This window comes from Sinocyclocheilus rhinocerous, unplaced genomic scaffold (genome assembly GCF_001515625.1).
Source record: "Sinocyclocheilus rhinocerous isolate Xijiao unplaced genomic scaffold, SAMN03320098_v1.1 scaffold64, whole genome shotgun sequence".
Taxonomy (NCBI): Eukaryota; Metazoa; Chordata; class Actinopteri; order Cypriniformes; family Cyprinidae; genus Sinocyclocheilus; species Sinocyclocheilus rhinocerous.
The window spans coordinates 434,149-453,222 of NW_015659929.1; the positions used below are offsets into that span (position 1 = coordinate 434,149).

The 19,074-nt window shown below is 35.9% G+C and overlaps 3 protein-coding genes across 6 annotated transcripts; 1 reads left to right on the forward strand and 2 right to left on the reverse strand.

Annotated features, from left to right (window-relative positions):
- Positions 1 to 422: 422 nt before the first annotated feature.
- Positions 423 to 8,300, forward strand: LOC107724500 (phospholipase A1 member A-like). Of its 3 annotated transcripts, XM_016533471.1 has the most exons (12): positions 423 to 1,428; positions 2,158 to 2,374; positions 2,463 to 2,640; positions 2,888 to 2,996; positions 3,798 to 3,899; positions 4,121 to 4,213; positions 4,287 to 4,472; positions 4,842 to 4,931; positions 6,653 to 6,761; positions 6,871 to 7,026; positions 7,144 to 7,266; positions 7,455 to 8,300. In XM_016533471.1, the coding sequence occupies exons 1-11, from the start codon at positions 1,350 to 1,352 to the stop codon at positions 7,223 to 7,225; spliced, it is 1,401 nt and encodes a 466-aa protein (XP_016388957.1). In that variant the 5' UTR covers positions 423 to 1,349; the 3' UTR covers positions 7,226 to 7,266; positions 7,455 to 8,300. The 3 variants fall into 3 exon arrangements, with proteins under 3 accessions (XP_016388957.1, XP_016388956.1, XP_016388958.1); XM_016533470.1 differs by having other exon boundaries at positions 7,144 to 8,300; XM_016533472.1 differs by having other exon boundaries at positions 424 to 1,428; positions 4,305 to 4,472; positions 7,144 to 8,300.
- Positions 8,189 to 13,060, reverse strand: LOC107724501 (popeye domain-containing protein 3-like). The gene is made up of 4 exons (XM_016533473.1): positions 12,210 to 13,060; positions 10,412 to 10,520; positions 9,700 to 10,255; positions 8,189 to 8,266 (listed from the first exon to the last, which is right to left on the reverse strand). The coding sequence occupies exons 1-3, from the start codon at positions 12,704 to 12,706 to the stop codon at positions 9,749 to 9,751; spliced, it is 1,113 nt and encodes a 370-aa protein (XP_016388959.1). The 5' UTR covers positions 12,707 to 13,060; the 3' UTR covers positions 8,189 to 8,266; positions 9,700 to 9,748.
- Positions 13,061 to 15,256: 2,196 nt separating this feature from the next.
- LOC107724455 (cytochrome c oxidase copper chaperone-like) lies at positions 15,257 to 17,509 on the reverse strand. Of its 2 annotated transcripts, none has more exons than XM_016533396.1 (4): positions 17,305 to 17,509; positions 16,903 to 17,040; positions 16,036 to 16,150; positions 15,257 to 15,435 (listed from the first exon to the last, which is right to left on the reverse strand). In XM_016533396.1, exons 2-3 carry the CDS (start codon positions 17,019 to 17,021, stop codon positions 16,066 to 16,068), a joined length of 204 nt encoding a protein of 67 aa, XP_016388882.1. In that variant the 5' UTR covers positions 17,022 to 17,040; positions 17,305 to 17,509; the 3' UTR covers positions 15,257 to 15,435; positions 16,036 to 16,065. The 2 variants fall into 2 exon arrangements, with proteins under 2 accessions (XP_016388882.1, XP_016388883.1); XM_016533397.1 differs by lacking the exon at positions 17,305 to 17,509 and adding an exon at positions 17,220 to 17,300.
- Positions 17,510 to 19,074: the final 1,565 nt, after the last annotated feature.

Consider the following 19,074-nt stretch of genomic DNA (forward strand, 5'->3'; position numbering starts at 1 on the left):
GCCACCTCCAGAAGCTCTTCCTCTTTTTCTCCTCTCTCCCTGCCTCCTTTCTCCTTCCATCCCCAACAGGCATCTCATAAAGACGACGACTCGACGAGGATGGTTCTCCGCAGTGATGGTGGTGTATTTGTGTAGTACACAGTGTTCGTGAATTGTGTACTACACACTCCATATCAGTCGCTTGTTTGTTATATTGTCCCATGATATGACCTTCACTCCCTAATATTTGCTATCAGAAAACTCCTAAACTTCAGGCTACCAGATTTTTTCAAGTATTTAAATACTGTAATAAGCGGCAATAAAAATATTTAATTTTGCTTGAAGTACCAAAAAAATAACGATTTTTTTTCAGCTGATTAACGATAAAAACATCGACACCCAATCAGAATCAATCCTGCTGTCACGAGCTCGATAATTTAAAGCGGCAGACGAGCATGGCAGCATCCGCTCGTTCGCTGGTGTGGACGCTAATCTTTATAGTTGTCGTTCTTGGTATATTTATATTGTATAAATATAGTCGCGACGGGCTACTTTAAGTTTTGGACATGTCAAAACGACAAAGAAACGAATGAATGAGAAAAAGATCTGAAAACTGCTTGATATTAAAATGAGTTAAGCTCAACAAGCCGCTAAAAGAGCAGCCATCTTTTCCGTCCTGGCATGTAGGCCTATTCACGTAAACACATCAATATCATTGTATAATGCTCAGATTTTTCTGGTACCATTTACAAAGTAAAGCAACAGCACTTTTGCAAAAGATAGCCCTATGGGGGAGTCTGAACCTGAACAAACAAACTTTTTGTGTTAATTTCATATAAAACAAAACAAAATTGATTGTGTTAATTTCACTTCAATCCAGCTAAAACTCTTCTGAGAGTTTTGGCTCAACACTGTGCCAAAGAGGCCAGAGTCCGGCCTCTGGACAAACAATCAAACATTTCATCTGTGAGGTCATAGGTTCACCACCAGCTGCAGACCAGTGGACAGATCATTTGTTTTTCATTGTTGTAGTAGTCAAAGCCCAGAAAGATTCTCCACTAGCTACACAAGCTATCACAGGATGGAAGCTGGGAATTAATGCCTCTCATGCTGACATGGTTTATAACAGCACACCAGGAATGGAAGGAAAGCCCATTCATCTCGCTTAATTGGATATTGAAGCATTTTTCTCAGAACAAAGCATTGTGTAACAGATTGTGGCTGGATATTAAGTGGATTCCAGGCTTCTTAGGACAACTAACTGAAGAACAGGAACAAAATGCATTGAAAGGACGCAGAAAGAGAAAGAATGATTTTGCACCCAGTGAAGAAACTAACCAGCAGAAACATCTCACTCAGCTGATTTCATCATGTTGATCAGTAAAGCCATGGCTTGGAAATGGATCAAGACTTTTGTTTATTTGTCAATGTGCATCACCTCTGCTGTGGGTAAGTTCAGTTTAGTTCAATATCACATAGAATAAATCTTTAATTGTTCCAATCGTATTGGGTAAATGCACCACGCCTGAATTTAAATGATCTGCAGTTTTTAGTTAGTAGTGCAGATGTTTATCTGGAGAAAGAGAAACACTGAAAACCTAAGTTATAGTGTGTCTGTAGTGATTCACTGACCAGCATTTGTTAATATAAGTATGGACAGAATTTGATTGTAGTGATTTTAATGTTTACAAATCCATTGATTCATTGAAAGCCCAATAAATTAAATTAAACTAAACCAGCGACCATTTGACCTCTTTAAAGTATACACAGAAGCACACAGAGAAATTCAAAATGGAGGTACAAAATCAAAACCATATAAAAATAGCATGTTGAATTGCTCGGATCAAAATAAAAAATGCATTACTTTAACAGTACTTGTATTTTTGTTGGCTGCAATTTACATGTTTTTAAATGTATTCGCCTTCCAAAGTTCATTTCCAAAATATGCAGCTTTTGAAAATACCTTATTTAATTTTATACCTTTACTTAATATAATCTTTATTATTTAATATATAATATTTTACTTTACAAATTCAATTCTACAAAGTCAAACTTACACATCTGAGGACAGCAGTGTCTGGTGAATCCGGTGAAGCCACCAATTACAGGTTAAAATCCAAACTTTTTAGCCTTGTACTGTTTGGCATACTCATGAATTCCATGCATACAACTTTACAGGTAACGAGGAAGCATCCCCAAAGTGTGCCGACTTCAACAACACCACTTGGCTGGAATACAGACAGGGCACCAAGCTCCAGGTTCAGTACCTTCTTCTTACACGAAAGAATGCAGACTGTGCCAGCCTCTTCACACAGGACTGCCTCAACCATACCCAGAAACACACGGCTTACTTCAACTCATCCCTCCCCACTAAAGTCATTGTTCATGGATACAGGTGAAGCATTTAATCAGCAGCATTTTATAATAGGAAAGCATGTGAATGACCTTTTACACAGATGACTCTTTGATATACTGTGTTTCAGGGCTCTGGGCAGTAAGCCTTCCTGGGTGAGTGGCTTAGCCCAGGCTCTACTGCGGGAAGAGGACGTGAATGTTCTGGTGGTGGACTGGGTCTATGGAGCCTCCTTTGCTTATAACCTGGTGGTAGAGAACTACAAGGAGGTGGCAGTGCAGATATCAGTGCTTATCAATCAGCTTACGGTAAAAGTCTCAGTATTTTGGTCATGTCCAAGTAGTATAGAATCCATTGTCGTAACAGACCAATACTAAATACTATTGACGGCTAAATACTAAAGGCTAAATACTGTGAGCAGTGTCCATTTAGTATAAGTAATAAACATAATAACATTTATCAGTACACAGAGAATCACAGTAAATGCATAGGAAGTACATGGTGAAGAATAATGTAAGTACATTTTTGTTGTTGTTGTTTTTGTGTCTGTTGTAGAAATATGGAAGCACGCTGGAATCTTTTCATTTCATTGGTGTGAGTCTTGGAGCACACGTGTCTGGATTTGTAGGGACCCTATTTGAAGGCAAGCTGGGTCGAATTACAGGTAATATTTTAATAAAATTCCTAAAATATATTAATATACAGTGAGATCCAAAAGTAAGAGACCATATTGAAAATATAGGTTTGAAAATCTTCAAAAGCTGTTATTGAAGCAAATGCTGACATAACATATACAATTTAGCAAATATAATAAAATAATTAAAATGATACTAAAATTATCTGTAAACAATAAAAATAAATTAAAGCAACATTATGTAACTTTTGGCGCTCTAGCGGTTAATAAACAGAACTGTACGCATCCCGCGGAAGAACATTCTAACCGGAGCTACTTCTCCAAGTTTATGTCTATGGCGATTCACGCAGGTATGTGTTACTCCGCAGCGGTGACGACCCGAACAGGCTACAATAGTCCGAATATAAGCACTTATTATAAGAGTACCGTAGTGATTCGGCATAAGACAAAAAAGCGGTTTGGAAGATTAATTCATTATGTACTCGCTCATTATATACATTTTGCAAATTTTGACCACAGAAAAGTTACATAGTGCTGCTTTAATATATATAATTAAATTTTGTCCCAATGAGACCTTTAAAGATGCTACACTTGTGAGTGGAACAAAGACCAACACTGCACCACACTGAATGAGGCTTTCTGTCAAAAGCAGAGGCTGCAAGAGCACTTCAAACAAACAATGAGAAATTGTTATGCCACACAGCCTTGGCAAGAAAACAAGACCTTGTTTGACCATTTAAAGTGTTTAAAATTTATGTGGAACCCTAAAAGTGGCTAAATGTGAATCATTTAGTATAATGCAGAACATATATCTGAGTTTTGTGCCCTCAGGTCTGGACCCAGCAGGCCCAATGTTCAAGAGTGCTGATCCATTTGACCGTCTGGATTCATCTGATGCTTTGTTTGTTGAGGCCATACACACTGACTCTGACTGTAAGAGTGAATCAGTCCTTTAGCTGAAATTACATAAACTGATTTTTATTTTTTCATGAACACAGTCTAATATTGACCTGGGCATGTTTTTTGACAGATTTATTATCTTGATTTACTATCTAACCGCAAGACTTTGTATAAGTATACCGTTGGTGCTATTGTCAATACAGAAGTACAGATTATTTGTGCACAACTGAACTGAATATCTGTGCATTTGCCAGACTTTGGTATATCTATTCCTGTTGGGCATGTGGACTTCTTCTTAAATGGTGGAATGGACCAAGCCGGTTGTGCACGCTCAAGGTTTGCTTCAAGTAAGGGGACAACAAAAGCTGTGACATTAAGCTAAATTAAATGTACCATAGCTTGATGATGAGAATCTGTCAGTTTTTATCTACTTTCCAGTGTATGGTTATGTCATTTGTGACCACATGAGGGCACTGCACGTCTACATGAGCGCCCTGAACAGCTCCTGTTCCCTTATTGGTTTCCCCTGCTCCAGTTATGAGGAATTCCTGGCAGGAAAATGCATCACCTGCCAGGGCCCCTTCAATGGCACATGCCCGCAAATAGGTAATGATGAGTTCTTTTTAGAAAGTGTTTAAAGAAACATCTTTGTCTATTTATGAACACACAAAGTGGAAAAGTTTTCATATTTACCAAAGTATTTAAAAGTAAAAAGTGAACTTTTTTTCTGAATAATAATTCTGAGGGGTTTTGCATGCTAATCTAATCTTGGATGGTTATGACCTTGATGTTCTAGTTCATTTAGGTGTTCAGTCAGGCATTTATTTTGTATACATTAATGTCTTACTCCAACTGGACAATGTATCACTTGAGGCTGATTATGTAACAACAGGATAATGTTGTTTCATGTCATGTATGATGCAAGCCTTGCCCAGGTGTGCTCCTTCACTGTGTTTTTATGTGTATGTATTTCAGGCTTGTTAAAGAATAGTGGGATAACGGCTAATCCCCTGCCAAATCAAGAGAAGGTCTATCTCCTGACCACTGCTACGGCTCCTTATTGTGGTGTGTATGATTTTGTGCATGTTGTCATTTATCAAAAATCCACTCTCACAGATAATGTAGGTATTAACCAGTGTTGGGGGTAACGCATTACAAGTAATGCGAGTTATGTAATCGGACTACTTTTTTGAAGTAACTACTAATGTAATGCGTTACTTTTTAATTTAGAAGGAAATATCTGAGTTGCTTTTTCAAGTAAGTAACTAAAGTTACTTTGTTTCCCATGTATTGACTGACAGCTCTTGTGTTGCCATATTGAGAGAAATCGGGAGTAAGTGCAAAGGCATTGTGTGCGCTGTGTAAACATGATGTTACTGTAGTAGACTAAATGTGAACATGCATTCACTCATCTCACCTGCACAAAAACAGATTCAGTGTTCCTCATCATAAATAAAAACAGTCAAATGCAAACTCAAAATATTACACAAACCTGCAATAATTAAATATGTTAAATATAGACAAATACCATTTATGTATTTAATCTCATTTTATTAACCAGTGTCTTTGCTACTGACCTTCGATGATCCAATTCAACCATACTAAGCAAAAATGACACATTTGTGTTTCATTTTTGTTATTGCTGAATAGTGTGGACTTTTTTTTCTCCTGCATCATATTCTTCATGCAATTTGTTTAGGCCGCGTCCTCTACTGTACAGACGTGAATTTACATTTCTTTCACTTCTGGTGTAAAAGGGCTTTTACTTTTTGTAAAAGAAGAAATGTTTTTATATAAAAAAAAAAAACAAGCAAGCCCTGCGCATATTTAAAAAGTAACTTAAAAGTAACAACGCATTCCATAAAAATGAACTTTTTAATTTGTATTCTTTTTTTTTTATTTTAATTACTTTTTTAATGAACGTAATTACTTTCTTTTTTAGGGAGTAACGCAATATTGTAATGCATTACTTTTAAAAGTAACTTTTCCCAACACTGGTATTAACATCTTGGTATTAACAGCTTTTTAGTAAGGATGCATCAGAGCGATCAGAAGTGACAGTAAAGACTTTTACATTACAAAAATTCCATTTCAAATAAATGCTGTTGTTTTGAACATTTTATGCATTAAATAATCCTAAAAGAAAGTATAACAGGTTTCTACAAAAAAATATTAAAGGGATAGTTCACCTAAATATGAAAAGTCTGTCATTAATTACTCACTACAAAAAATATTAAAGGGATAGTTCACTTAAAAATAAAGTCTGTCAATAATTACTCACCCTCATGTCGTTCCAAACCTGGACTATATTAATGATGTCCTTACTACCTTTCTGGGCCTTGAACGTGGTAGTTGCCTTGCTGTCTATGCAGGGTCAGAAAGCTCTCGGATTTCATCAAAAATATTTTTATTTGTGATCCGAAGATGAACAAAGGTCTTGGAACGACACGAGGGTGAGTAATTAATGACAAAAAATAAATTTTTGGGTGAACTAACACTATAAGCAGCACAACTCTTTTAAACATTGATAATAATAAGAAATGTTTCTTGAGCAACAAATCAAGATATTACAATGAATTCTGAAGACTGGAGTAACGGCTGCTGAAAACGGTTATTTAAGATTGTAATAATATTTCAAAATGTTACTGTATATTTGGTAAAATAATAATGCAGGTTAGCATACGAGACTTCTTTAAAAAACATTTTAAAAATGTTTGTGTATTACTCTGTTTAAGAGTTTATAAATGTGTTGTGTTAATGAAAAATACATTCCATTACTCTTTCAGCGCATCACATCCTAGTGGAATTGAAGGTTTCCGCTTTAGACAAGACTGCTGATGTTCAGCTCACCCTGATCTCTGTGGGACACCCCGAGACAGAGCTGAAACTCAAACTGTATGTATTATATTTCCAACAAGCCATAGCCTGTGTTCTTTTATTGCATGTTTACTCCTTTAACTGTTTAAATCAGGCGTGTGAATATCTTTGTACATATGTATTTCAGAAATACAGATGAATTGGTGCATAAAAAGTTGGCTGCACACCCAGAGCAACTGTGTAAAATTGACTCCGTGCAGCTGAAAAACACAGGAGCACGATTCTACAGACAAGGAGATATTCATTTTGAGTATATCTGCATCTCTGAAGTCCCTCAAACCAGGTAAATGCAGCCACAATGTTTGCCTTTAAACTCTTTTTCTCTTTCTGGGTACTCATTACACTATATGTCCCATGTAACACTGCATTTAATAATACTGTATTTCTGTTCAATTTGCAGAGGGCTGGATCCATTATGTGTGAAGAACATTAATATTGGACGGGGAGTGCCATGGTCACACGACTTTGTACAGTTGTGCTAAATTAAAAGAACAACACACAATCTACTTAAGAGAGCTTGTACGTAAGTCGTAAATTAGTGAGACTCAAGCGAAGGTCACACACTAAAACTTGGGTTGGGAGGCATTAAAGCTTGGCGACAAAGACATAAATAAGATACAAGGGGACTGAAATGCTTAAACTCTGTTAGATATATTTATTAAGTTTTAGCACTTATATAATGTACAATATGATTTTTGTGCTCTGTTCCAGAGAGTGTTAGTGAAATATCAGCCAAGAGGAATCAAGTCAGTCATTCAACACTCAGTAGTTCTTTTATGTGTTAAAATGTGTGTTGAAAGTACTGGTTCATTACCAATGATTAAAATGTTTGGAGTGGTGCAACACTCAAGGTACATTTCATTATTTTGGCACTCTGATTAGCGTCTCTAACTGCATACTGCATTCTTGATATTAAAAATTCAAATCTGTTCATTTACAATTAGTGATAAGTCACATTTTGAACCCAGCACTTAACAATTGGCCCCATGAAAATACATTTTCATCAAATGGTCAGTGTACAGTCTCAGAAGATGATGCTGAAGCATTTACTAACTTCCTATTATGATAAAGCACACACTTTTGTAATAAATCTCATTATCTATCTAATATAACTCTGAAGTGCTGTTAAAATTCATTTGTGTCTGAAAATCTAATTTGTTGCCTGTCTCATGTATTCCAAACAGATTTAAGTACTAAGCACATGCCAATACAAATAAAAATAAAACAGTCATTTTATGTGTAATGTGGAATCATATATAACAGTATCTGTTTTGGGAGGTTTGAGCTTTTGTCCTGTCACTGTCCAAAACAAAAGGACATTTAAAGAATATTTTTACTGTGCGGTGTTAATGTTGTCTTCATTTGTATGAGGGGAAACAGATTCGATGGTGATTTTGGTGGAGGAATCGTTCAGATGTTATGGTCTTTACACTGCTGAAACCATTCCTACAGCTTTGGGGTGTCAGTAGGGGCCAGTGGGGCACCTCCTCTTTGGAATCGAAGTCTTCCTGGATTATCATCCTCTGTTAGATTTATGGAAAAAGGTGACACATTAAAATGTCATTGAGAACACTGCAATAAATCCCATAACTCAATTCAGCATGTTTGTATCCAGCAGTGTAGTTCACATATTGTTTTCTGTAGCCCAGGCTGTATTTCTGGACATGATCCAAATATATCATTCCTTTGGAAACTAGCGTGTGAAGGTCATGTCTCAAATGACAGCAGAACCCTCCTCCTCCCACAGCTGTCCCACTATCCTGTACCCTACAAAGTGCAATATGGCCCTTGTTGGCAAAGCCAAGTATTCCGGATCCCTGGATGTCCCAAACCCCTTCCAGACTTTCATCCAGCCTCTGGCACAAGTCAGTGTATGTGGAAAAATAAAACCAGCCTTCTCCTAAGCATAGAAACATCTATCAAAAAATATCCTAGGACGGAAACACTGAATATAACTCCACTACCATGTACTAAATAAAACTTAGTTATCTCTCACCCAAGGAAGCCTTTTCCTCTTACCAGAATGCGCGTGTGTTAAATGAGGACATACTTTGTGTTGTGTTTGTTAAAGTTGAAGATACTCTAATTATTACAGAACACCCGACACAAATTAATGTAGAAATAATGACTATTAATTGCATTAAATCATGAATGAATAGTATCAATATAGCCTATTAATAATAATAATAACACGCCTACAATGTAAATTAAAGGAAAGATATTTATTATTATTTTAATTAATTGAAATCTAATTTTAATGTAATTTTAATTACATTTTAAATCAATAGCATTATAAATATAATAATTATTATTATTACTAGTACTATAGGCCTACAATATAATGTAAAAACATAAAATTCTAAAAAAATATAATGTAAAAAATGTAATATAAATGAATATGGTATTATTACTGTAATATTATTATTATTATTATTACAAGCCTAAAATTAAATCAATCAATTAAATTATATTGATAACACTATTCATATATACAAGTATATCATCAATATAATCATAATGAATTTAATAAAATAACATAATAATATTATTATTTTTACAAGCCTAACATTAAATTATGCAAAACAAATCAAATATATAAGTGAACAGTTTTATCAATATAATCAAAATTAATTTAATAATAATAAATTATAATTAAAACCGTATTCTTCTAGCATATTCATTTTCAATATAATTATGATATATATTTAATATTATTATACTAACTGACATCCCTTCCTTGCATAGAATTTATCAAATGGCAGTAAAGTCATAAATATAATCCAGGTCAAAAAGAAGTATACACTATAACAATTGATCATGCATATTCATCACTCTGCATTCTCTTAATCGGTCATTGTTTGTGCAGTTCAGTGTCCAGTTAGTGCAGTTGTGCCTTTTCATGCAAACCAGCCCCATCTTTACCGACCCACCAATCAATCCTTCCTTGTGTACTTACATTGTGATTTAAGAAGTGTCCCAGTGTGTTAGCATCAACACCCCAACCTTTACTTCAAATAATCTCTCTCACTCCCATAGTCCATTAGAGAGCCTGTCATATCAGCAAAGTCCTCCAGAACCAAGCTTGTTGAATCCTCACCAGAGGGCATCTCAGTGTCTGAGGGCCAGAGCTGGTGTGGAGGTTTGGGCACAGGGGTCTTTCCCTGGTCCGGATGGACGTTTCTTGCTTCTAAGGCCTGGTTAGACTGGGCTGGATCAATTGGCATGACTGTAGCATCTCCTTGGCTCCCCCTGGGCGGTGAACTAGCACTGCCACCCTCACTGCCCTGTGGCGAGGGGGCGAGGACGTGGTAGAGACTGGGCAGACGGATATCAAGGCGCACACCACTCTTGGCAAACAGCTTGTCATTGAGCGAGTAGAGTTTGTCAGCAATGTCACTCCCGAGCATGACTGAGAAAAGTCGGGCAATGTAACGATCCTTAGACAGCAGAAGGTAAAGCCGACGTCTGCGCCAAGAGATGTAACGGCAGTCCGTCTCTGCGGTCAGTGACACCTGAGGACAAAAGGGTCATGGGAAGTTTAAGAGCATGCAATATTTCATGGTTGTATGAACACTGAATAATTTTGCTCAATGGCGCAGGCTAAAAGAAGTTGCCAAGATGTACCGGATCACATTGGTACTAATTATAAAAACAGTATGTTATCGTACCTGGAAGTTGCCCTCCTCTGTAGGTCTTAGAGACTCCCATTCTGGAGAATCAAGAAACTGGTGAGGGAAGATATAATGGAGAAACTGACCTTCTAAGGACACTCTAATCCTGTAAAAGCAAAAGATCTGGTTTTAAACACAAATGCTAAGTCCTTAGAAATGTACCTTTTGTATTCATGTTCGTTTAATATGGATTTGAAAAACATTTGTAACATTTTCAAGAAGCATGAAATGAAAATTCACTCTAAATGCACAGTATTTAGAGTGAAATACATTACAATACAGAAAAAAGATCAGTCGCTACTTCCGTTTTATCGCAAAATGTAATGATTAAAAATGTAATACGGTGTAACCATCAAGTAAAAAGGAAGAAAAAACATTTATTTTAACCTTAAATACATACGAGTGTACACATCTAAAAAAAAATAATAAAAAATAAAAAAGTTTAAAACATATTTTTCAAGGTAAATATCACAAAAACCATAAATTAATCATTCAAAAATATAATTATGTTTTTGGGAAGTTTCACCACATTTCACATGACAGTCATGAGGTCTGCAGGGGTCCATTTCCTAAGTAATAATTGTTTTCTTTGCAACATGATTTGGCACACAAAAGTGTTTAATTAAGCAGCAAAGAAGTTTTATTAAAATAACTAGAGTACAGCGCTGACTGCTGTTACCCGGATGAGCCTATGGCAAGCCGTTTTGACTTTTATTCATTCTCAGGATATGAATTCTTGATATCAACAATTCAATTTTCACTAGTTAAAATGTTAATTCTTGATATCAGGAATTAGATTTCTACTAGTAACAATTGCTAAAACCGGGGCTATTAAAAATTCTGACGGGGCTATAGCCCCCCCTAGCCCCGGTGTAGCGCCGTCACTGGACCCTTGAGCAAGGCACCGAAACCCCAACTGCTCCCTGGGCACTGCAGCATTGGTTGCCCACTGCTTCTGGGTGTGTGTGTGTGTGTGTGTTCCACAGGGCCGTGTAATAATCTGAGATAACAACCGGCTGGATGTACATTATCCCTTACATAAAATGCCTTATTATATAATGGATAGAGAGTCGGACTTGTAACCCCGAAGGTCGTGGGTTTGAGTCTCAGGTCCAGCAGGGATTGTCGGTGGGGGGAGTGAATAACCAGCGCTCTCTCCACCCTCAATACCACGACTGAGGTGAGACCCTTGCAGGCATGTGCCAGAATTTTTTCTCTACCGGTGCTAAGGGGGGGCTAGACCAATATGTGGGGGTGCTAAGAAAATAAATGATATGCTCCCTGGGCACTGCAGCATTGGTTGCCCACTGCTTCTGTGTGTGTGTGTGTGTGTGTGTGTTTGTTCACTACTGCTGTGTGTGTGCACTTGGATGGGTTAAATGCAGAGCACAAATTCCAAGTATGGGACGTCACAAGTCATGTCCTTTCCTTTCCTATTATGCCCCAACTACTACTACCATTGTAATTAATGTAATTAATTGTAATGTATTTAATGGACTGTATACATTAATCACATTTTTGCTTATTGTTTTTTAATTAATCAATAGATAGGTCAAAAAAACATTATTGACCCACAAAATATTATTTCATGTTAATTATTACACTATACAACTGAGAATGTTGTCTTAGTATTGCGAGCTACTGCAAACATTAAGTACACCTTCAGGAAAATAAGCAGATATTTAGTGTGAGTTTTTACAGTAATAATAGTTTTAAAACTACTAGTTCAAGATCAATCACTAATCCGGAGAACTGTATGAGAGTATACAACTCTGCCAAACATTCTGTTTCTCACCTGCCAGAAAGAAGAAAAGACAGCTGATCAATGGGTGTCTTCCCCTCGACAGCATACGTCTCCTCAGCCGCTAGAGAGAGCGCTTTGTTCTCGCTGGCAGCCGTAATCTCCTTAAACACATGCACAGGTACATCCAGAGGCAGATAGACAGCTGTGTAAAGCGCAGAAAGCTCCTCGTTAGCTAAACCGTCCTGCATCAGCCGAAAAATCAGATGACACACCTGGGCCAAACACTGCAGCATCAGCAGCAAGTTCCAGAGGAAAACATCAAGGCCACACACTGTCAACCAGCCCCACAGAGCCAGACAGAGGAAAGCGGGAGCCAAAAAGCTGAAGATGTACAGAGCCCCATATGCTCCACTACCACCCATATAGCCCAAAAAAAGAATGGTGTTACCCAGATGGTAGATGGCACCTTCGGTGCTGTTGGTCCATCCATCGCAGAGAGTGTGATTGAAAATTATAGAGTCAATCAAGGTAGAGTCGCCACTATTCATATTTATGCTATGTGGTCTTCAATTCAATGGAAACTGAATATAAAAAAAAGAGCCTTGTTGGAAAAAGTAGTGGTTCATAAGCCCAAGGTGTTAAAATTTTGTTAAAAATATAAAACTAATGTCAGATATATATGAAAAAGATTGTTCCCCTCAGCCTCTAACAGCCAATACACCTCTTTCTGCCAAAAAATAGTTGGAATGAAAGAAGCTTCATAATTCCATTCCATTCAGTTCCGTTGACACCCACTTTTCCTTTCGAATTTGACAATATCAGCCCTATAGCGTCTCTGCTTCTGTTCCCTGTCCTGCACTGGACTGTTGGAAACATGGAGCTCGAGAGGCGGGGGTAGAGACCCTGAAAAGGATAACCATGTTTGGAATTGAAACCCAAGGAGGAAAGAGCCACAGACAGAAAACAGACTCGCTACTTAACATAACATAATGATGGCCGGGCAGAGTGATTACGATAACAAGTGACATGCACTGACGTCTGTGAAGATCTTTGAAAGCTCTGCCAGATGTCACCAACACTCGTTTTCTCAAAATCAAACAGACAATTTGTATTTCAGCTCTTCTAATGGTGTTTGAGGGGAGGAGGATACTAGGCTATGGGGGGCATATTTAGAGAATCTGAGACAGATAAAATAACAGGGGAGGTCATGTAACACTGTTTACCTCCCCTCCCTGGCCATTCCTTTTTGTAGTTTCACATAACTTGGCCCAGCAGTTGTTGGTAGTTAATATTCTGCTGCTTAGCAGTGGCGTGCAAGAGTGAGTGGATTCTGTTTCTTTTATTATTTAAGCAGAAGTTATGAGAATATTGTTGTGGAAAATGCCAACTGGCGTTGTTAGGCATGACAGCATATTCACAATACAGCATGTTCTTCAGTGGCCATTGCTTAGTTACTCCATAAATATCAAAATACTAAGGACAAATGGTAATTAACTCTTATTTTATAACATTAATTCATTAATTGCCATTCTTATAAGAATACAGAAATTTGGTTGTTTTCAGGCATCTATTCTTATGTAAAAAGACATTTCCAAGAATAATAATTATAGTAATTGCTAAGTTGCATGTTCCATCTTCACAAAGAACAAAGATTAATTGTGTTAATTTAGATCAACCGTAAAATTGGTAAATAAGGCACCAGCAAATGCATATTTAAATAAATAAATAAATAAATGCTCAGTTTTTCAATACGTTCATCATAAAATGACCAGTTGTTATGATCGAAACCAAATTAAAGTCCTAAAAATTCCACAGAAGGTTATATACTCGATTAAGAATTTGAAAATGAACTTCCTTCGCTTTTGGTGGTGCTGGAAATGTTAAATATTTTGTTCTTAATTTCTTATCTTCATCACTGGAAAAATAGAAAAACTAAGTCTTTGTTTGAGGAAAATGGATGTAATTTAAGGACAGAGGCTTTCCATATTGTGAGGTTTGGATAATTTAAGGTTAGTGAGAGCAGGTCTATTCATTCACCAAAGCTAGGGTAGATGAGGAACTGCATTATTTTGATATAAGACATCTGAATTACAGATTGTGGGAATTATGCAAGAAAAATAACAATCCATTTTGAGAGCTGCGCAGTGATATATGGTGTTTTAGCACAAATGGAATGCTCTATTGAACTACATTGCAATGACAAATTGCTTTGTGGTGTGATTAATAGATCCATTTGTTTTACCTCTTAATCATGACAGCTTATATAGATGGAAACATAACTGAAATGCACAGTCAATATACACTGGATATCTTGTGCAGCTTAACTAGCTGTTATAGATGATAAGAGAGTGTTAAAGTTACTATTCAGAGCTGTCAATTTGACATGTACCCTGCAAGAGAGGCATGCCGATAGAAATGTTCTCACTCACGTACTGTGTGCACAGTCTCATTGAAGTAAAGCACCATCAAAGCAGTTTGAATGACAGAAATAAACCAGAAAAAAACTATTGACATTTAATATATGAAAAATATCAATTATGCATTTGCATTTGTATTTAATGAATTGAACATCAAAATGTATAAGGTAATTATAAGCAGGAATAGTGAAACAAGCTAAATAAGCAATCTGTTCTTGTGTTTGTGTCAGGGACAAACTATAGGGACCAAACTAAAGGAGAAAATGCAAATTATGAATTGCTTTTGCTGGGTTCACACCAGGTGTAGATACAGAATAAAAGCGCTTCTGCGGGTAGACCTCAGATTAGAGTGTGCTGAGAGCAGCAGCTCTATTTTAGGCCTGCATAGTTAAGTGCAGCTGTCACCAGCCCAACGCTGGTACAGGGAATTCGAAAGCCAACCGAGTAGGAAGCTTGAAGGGACAGTCTGTTTGTGTAAAACTGCTTGGCCTGCAGTGTGTCAACAGACACTACTTCATAAATAATTTAATATGTGATAAAATAAGTAAATCAAGCATGTGATACATGTTGATTAGACTGAATAATTTAAAGTAGGCTGTAAAAAGAGAAAGCCAGCCTTGTTATAAGAATCTCTGCTTATTGCATACAAATAAGAAGTGAAGACACAAGAAAAGAGAATGGTTTAACATCTTGCATAGGATCTTTATTGACCATAAATGTATCACATATGAAAGAAAGAGAAAGAAAAGACAGACATTTCCCTTAGAGGAATAAATTCAGCCCTGTATAATCTTCCCTGCAGTGTAAAAAATATAAATAAACGAGCACACCGAGTCCCATTTCACACAGGTTGTCATTCACTACAAAAAGAAAGAAAAGACAAATAGAAAACATTATAACTTTAAATAAACACAAATGTCCTCAAAAAATAATATACAGAAGATTTTTTATTTATTTAAAGGAATAGATTTATTTAAAACATATATAAAGGGAGTTCAAATATGGAAGTTTTAGCATTATTTACCAATGGAGAGTTTTAGCAGAATATCTGAGCTGCTCTGTTTCATACAACATCATGAGGATCAGGGGCTGACAAGCTCCAAAAAAAGTAGTCCTTATGACTTATGCACTATATTCAGAGTCTTCTGAAGCTATATAATAGCTTTTTGTAAGGAACAGCCCTAAATGACAGCTGTGGACACCATTCACTTTTATTGTATGGAAGAGAACAGCTTGGCTATATGCTATAAATAACTCAGTCATGCAGAAGACATGTGGAAGCAAAAATGACCATTTTGAGGTGAACTGTTCCTTTGAATTAAATCTACAGTGCACGGAGATATCTGAAAATTGCATTAATAAAATTCAAGTTTGTGGTGCCCAAGGTGTGGAAAATAAAATGTGAGAAATATCACTAAGGATATTCTTTGTAAGAGATTAGTCATTTTTGTGACACTTACCATTCACTCAATCTGATGATGATGGTAGTTTTATATCTTAAAACCAAGTGCCCTCATGCACTCCTTGTGAGCTTCGATGAGGTCTGTGCAGCTTTCTTCTCCCTTTTCAATTATGCTGCAATGAAGACAGTATTGTGTCATGGTATCTTGCTAAAATGTATAGGGTGAGTTTAATCAAAAATAAAAATTGTGTCATTATTTACTAGTGCTGTCAAACGATTAATCGCATTCCAAAATAAAAGCTTTTGTTTACATAATATATGTATGTGTGCTGTGTATATTTATAATGTGTATATATATATATATATTTCAGAAAAATATGTTATGTTTATATATTAAATATATTTATTTATAATATACATTATATGAATATAGACATGTAAATACATGTAAATATTTTCAATATATATACTGTATGTGTGTGTATTTATACAGTATATACATAATAAATATACACAGAACACACACATATATTATGCAAACAAAAACTTTTTTGTATGCGATTAATCGTGATTATTTACTAATCACTATTATTTACTAACCCTCATGTTGCTCCAAACCAGCTTGATAGAACACACAAAGAGAAATTTGAAGAACTGCTCATGCCACAATACAACTCTTAACACTAGTTCAACAGTAATCAGAGTAGTTTTACAAGTGATACAGACTACTTTTATGGGGATTTGCATCCGTTAAAGCCTCATTGAGCAGTTCAGTCCTTTAAAAATTATTTTGTGCTTCACAGAAGAATGTAAGTCATGCTGGTTTGGGAAAACATGAAATAATTACATAAATAACAGAATTTAATTTATGTGCAAAAATATCCATTTAAAGCAGAAGTTAACTAATAGCTAAAAGTCTCCTCACCATCCATCTCGTGCTTTTTTGGTCTCAGGACACGCACAGCATGGTTTGAGAGGTTTCTTCTGCTCTGCCCCCTCTATTGCTGGTGAAGTCTCCACACTGGCTGCTGACAGGCTCGACATTTCCACTTACAAACGCTGTCTGAGAAAACAAAAGAGCATGGGACATTTATCAGCTCTATACTTCCGTTTCAACATTAGCCTACATTTTGCACAGCCAGCAGAGTGCGGCAAACTAGCCACCATGTCACTAACGTTAGTTACATCATGTTCTCTGCTCTTCATCGTTTCGTTAATATACTCAAATCCAGCCGTCCATACCTCGTTGTATCTTATCGGATGTAAAAGATATTCAGATCGTGGTGTCAGGTAATCTCAAATAAAATAAAATATCAAATGTACTCACTCTATATGATGTAGAGACTGATGTGCTCACGTGCGTCCTTCATTACACAACCTTGAACCTGCAGCTGTCAAAAAACAGGACAACCCCGCGGAAGTGTCGCGTAGCTTCCGGGTCAATGCCTTTAAACAAAAACAACAAAATTAACAACTAAGCTACTGCCATTTATTACACATATGATTTACATTCACACAGGTTAATGGCTAAAGGTAAACGAAACGCGATTCAATCTAAAATCAGGTCATGACAACATGCCGAACAATAAAATACAATAAAAGTCTTGTACAGAATAGAAGTCATTTAAAAGTTTAGGTTATTAATATTATTTATATTATCATAATATTTTTTATCATTAGCTAACATGTCAGTGTATTATTTTTAATACATATTTTAATATAATTTAAATTACACTTTTAATGGTTATCATATTGTCTCATAACATCATATTGTCAAACATAATCATGTGTTTGCAATTTATGCCAGATGAGTATTATGAACAATGTTTTTTCTGAGTAGGTATTTGCAGGCAAACTCACATAACTATACAACTATACTTACTTCACAGATGACTTCTGATATTAATGATAATAGATTTTTTTTTTTTTGAGAAGTGAGAATTCTGTGTGTGATCCATCTACTCTGTTTATTCAGGACAACTGCACTATCTATGCTTTTTTCAAGAACTGCTTAAAATATACTAGACCCCATACTCTACACATATTCAGCACATAAGTGGATCTCCAAAACAAGTGCAACAAGGGCACATATAGTTTTCATGTTGACCTTGCTTCTGATGTGTAACAGAGTTACATCTCTCTACAGAAAATAAAGTGCTTTCAGGGTTACTACATTGAGTATTTCCTATGATTATCACCATAAATTTAAATATGGTTGTCATAAGTGAGCTTTTGAGGACAGACTTATTGTAATTAAAAACTAATTTAAACAAGGAGGGGAATAATGGTTAGATCTAAACGATAATCAGTCTACCTGAAACAGAACCCAAACCCCAAAGTAGCTAAAACAATGCTGTCTTGTGTGCCTGTCACTGTGTGTGCAACTTACATCATGTCTGACACATTCTTTTTTCAAACACTGGCCAACAGCTTATATTGCAAAATATTGTTTTGATAAATGTTTATAGTGCCTTTCCCCTGCATTTTCTGCTACGTTCAGCATGCTATGAGCGGCAAAAATAGAACATTTCAGTCATGACGTCAATTTGTAGGCCAACACAGAATGCCAACTCAGCATGGACTCCACCAGGCATTTCTACTGGGGTTTTAGTATATATTTGTTTGTTTGTATGTTGTGTTGTACCTCATGAATTCAGAAAGTGCTGTGTCCGATTAATTACACATAATTTGTCAAGAATGTATTAATCAGAAAACCATTGCAGTGCTTATATACATTTTTAAACACAATGATTTCAGAATTTATGTGTCATGTGTTAGGCGCACACACACACACACATACAGTATATATATAGTAGTTAAATATATATTTTAAATATATGGGCAGTTGGTTATTAATATAATAAATATAAAAGTATATTTACTATTCTTGTGTACAGTTCATGTGTCATGTTAGGTATGAGACACATACATACATACATACATATATATACATACATATATATACATATATATATAGTTAAATATATAATTTTATGAATTATATTGGTAATTAGTTTGGCTATTAATATAATAATGATTAAGTATACCTTTTTATTATAAATATAATGATCTTGTTTTTTTATTTTAAAGTTTCACA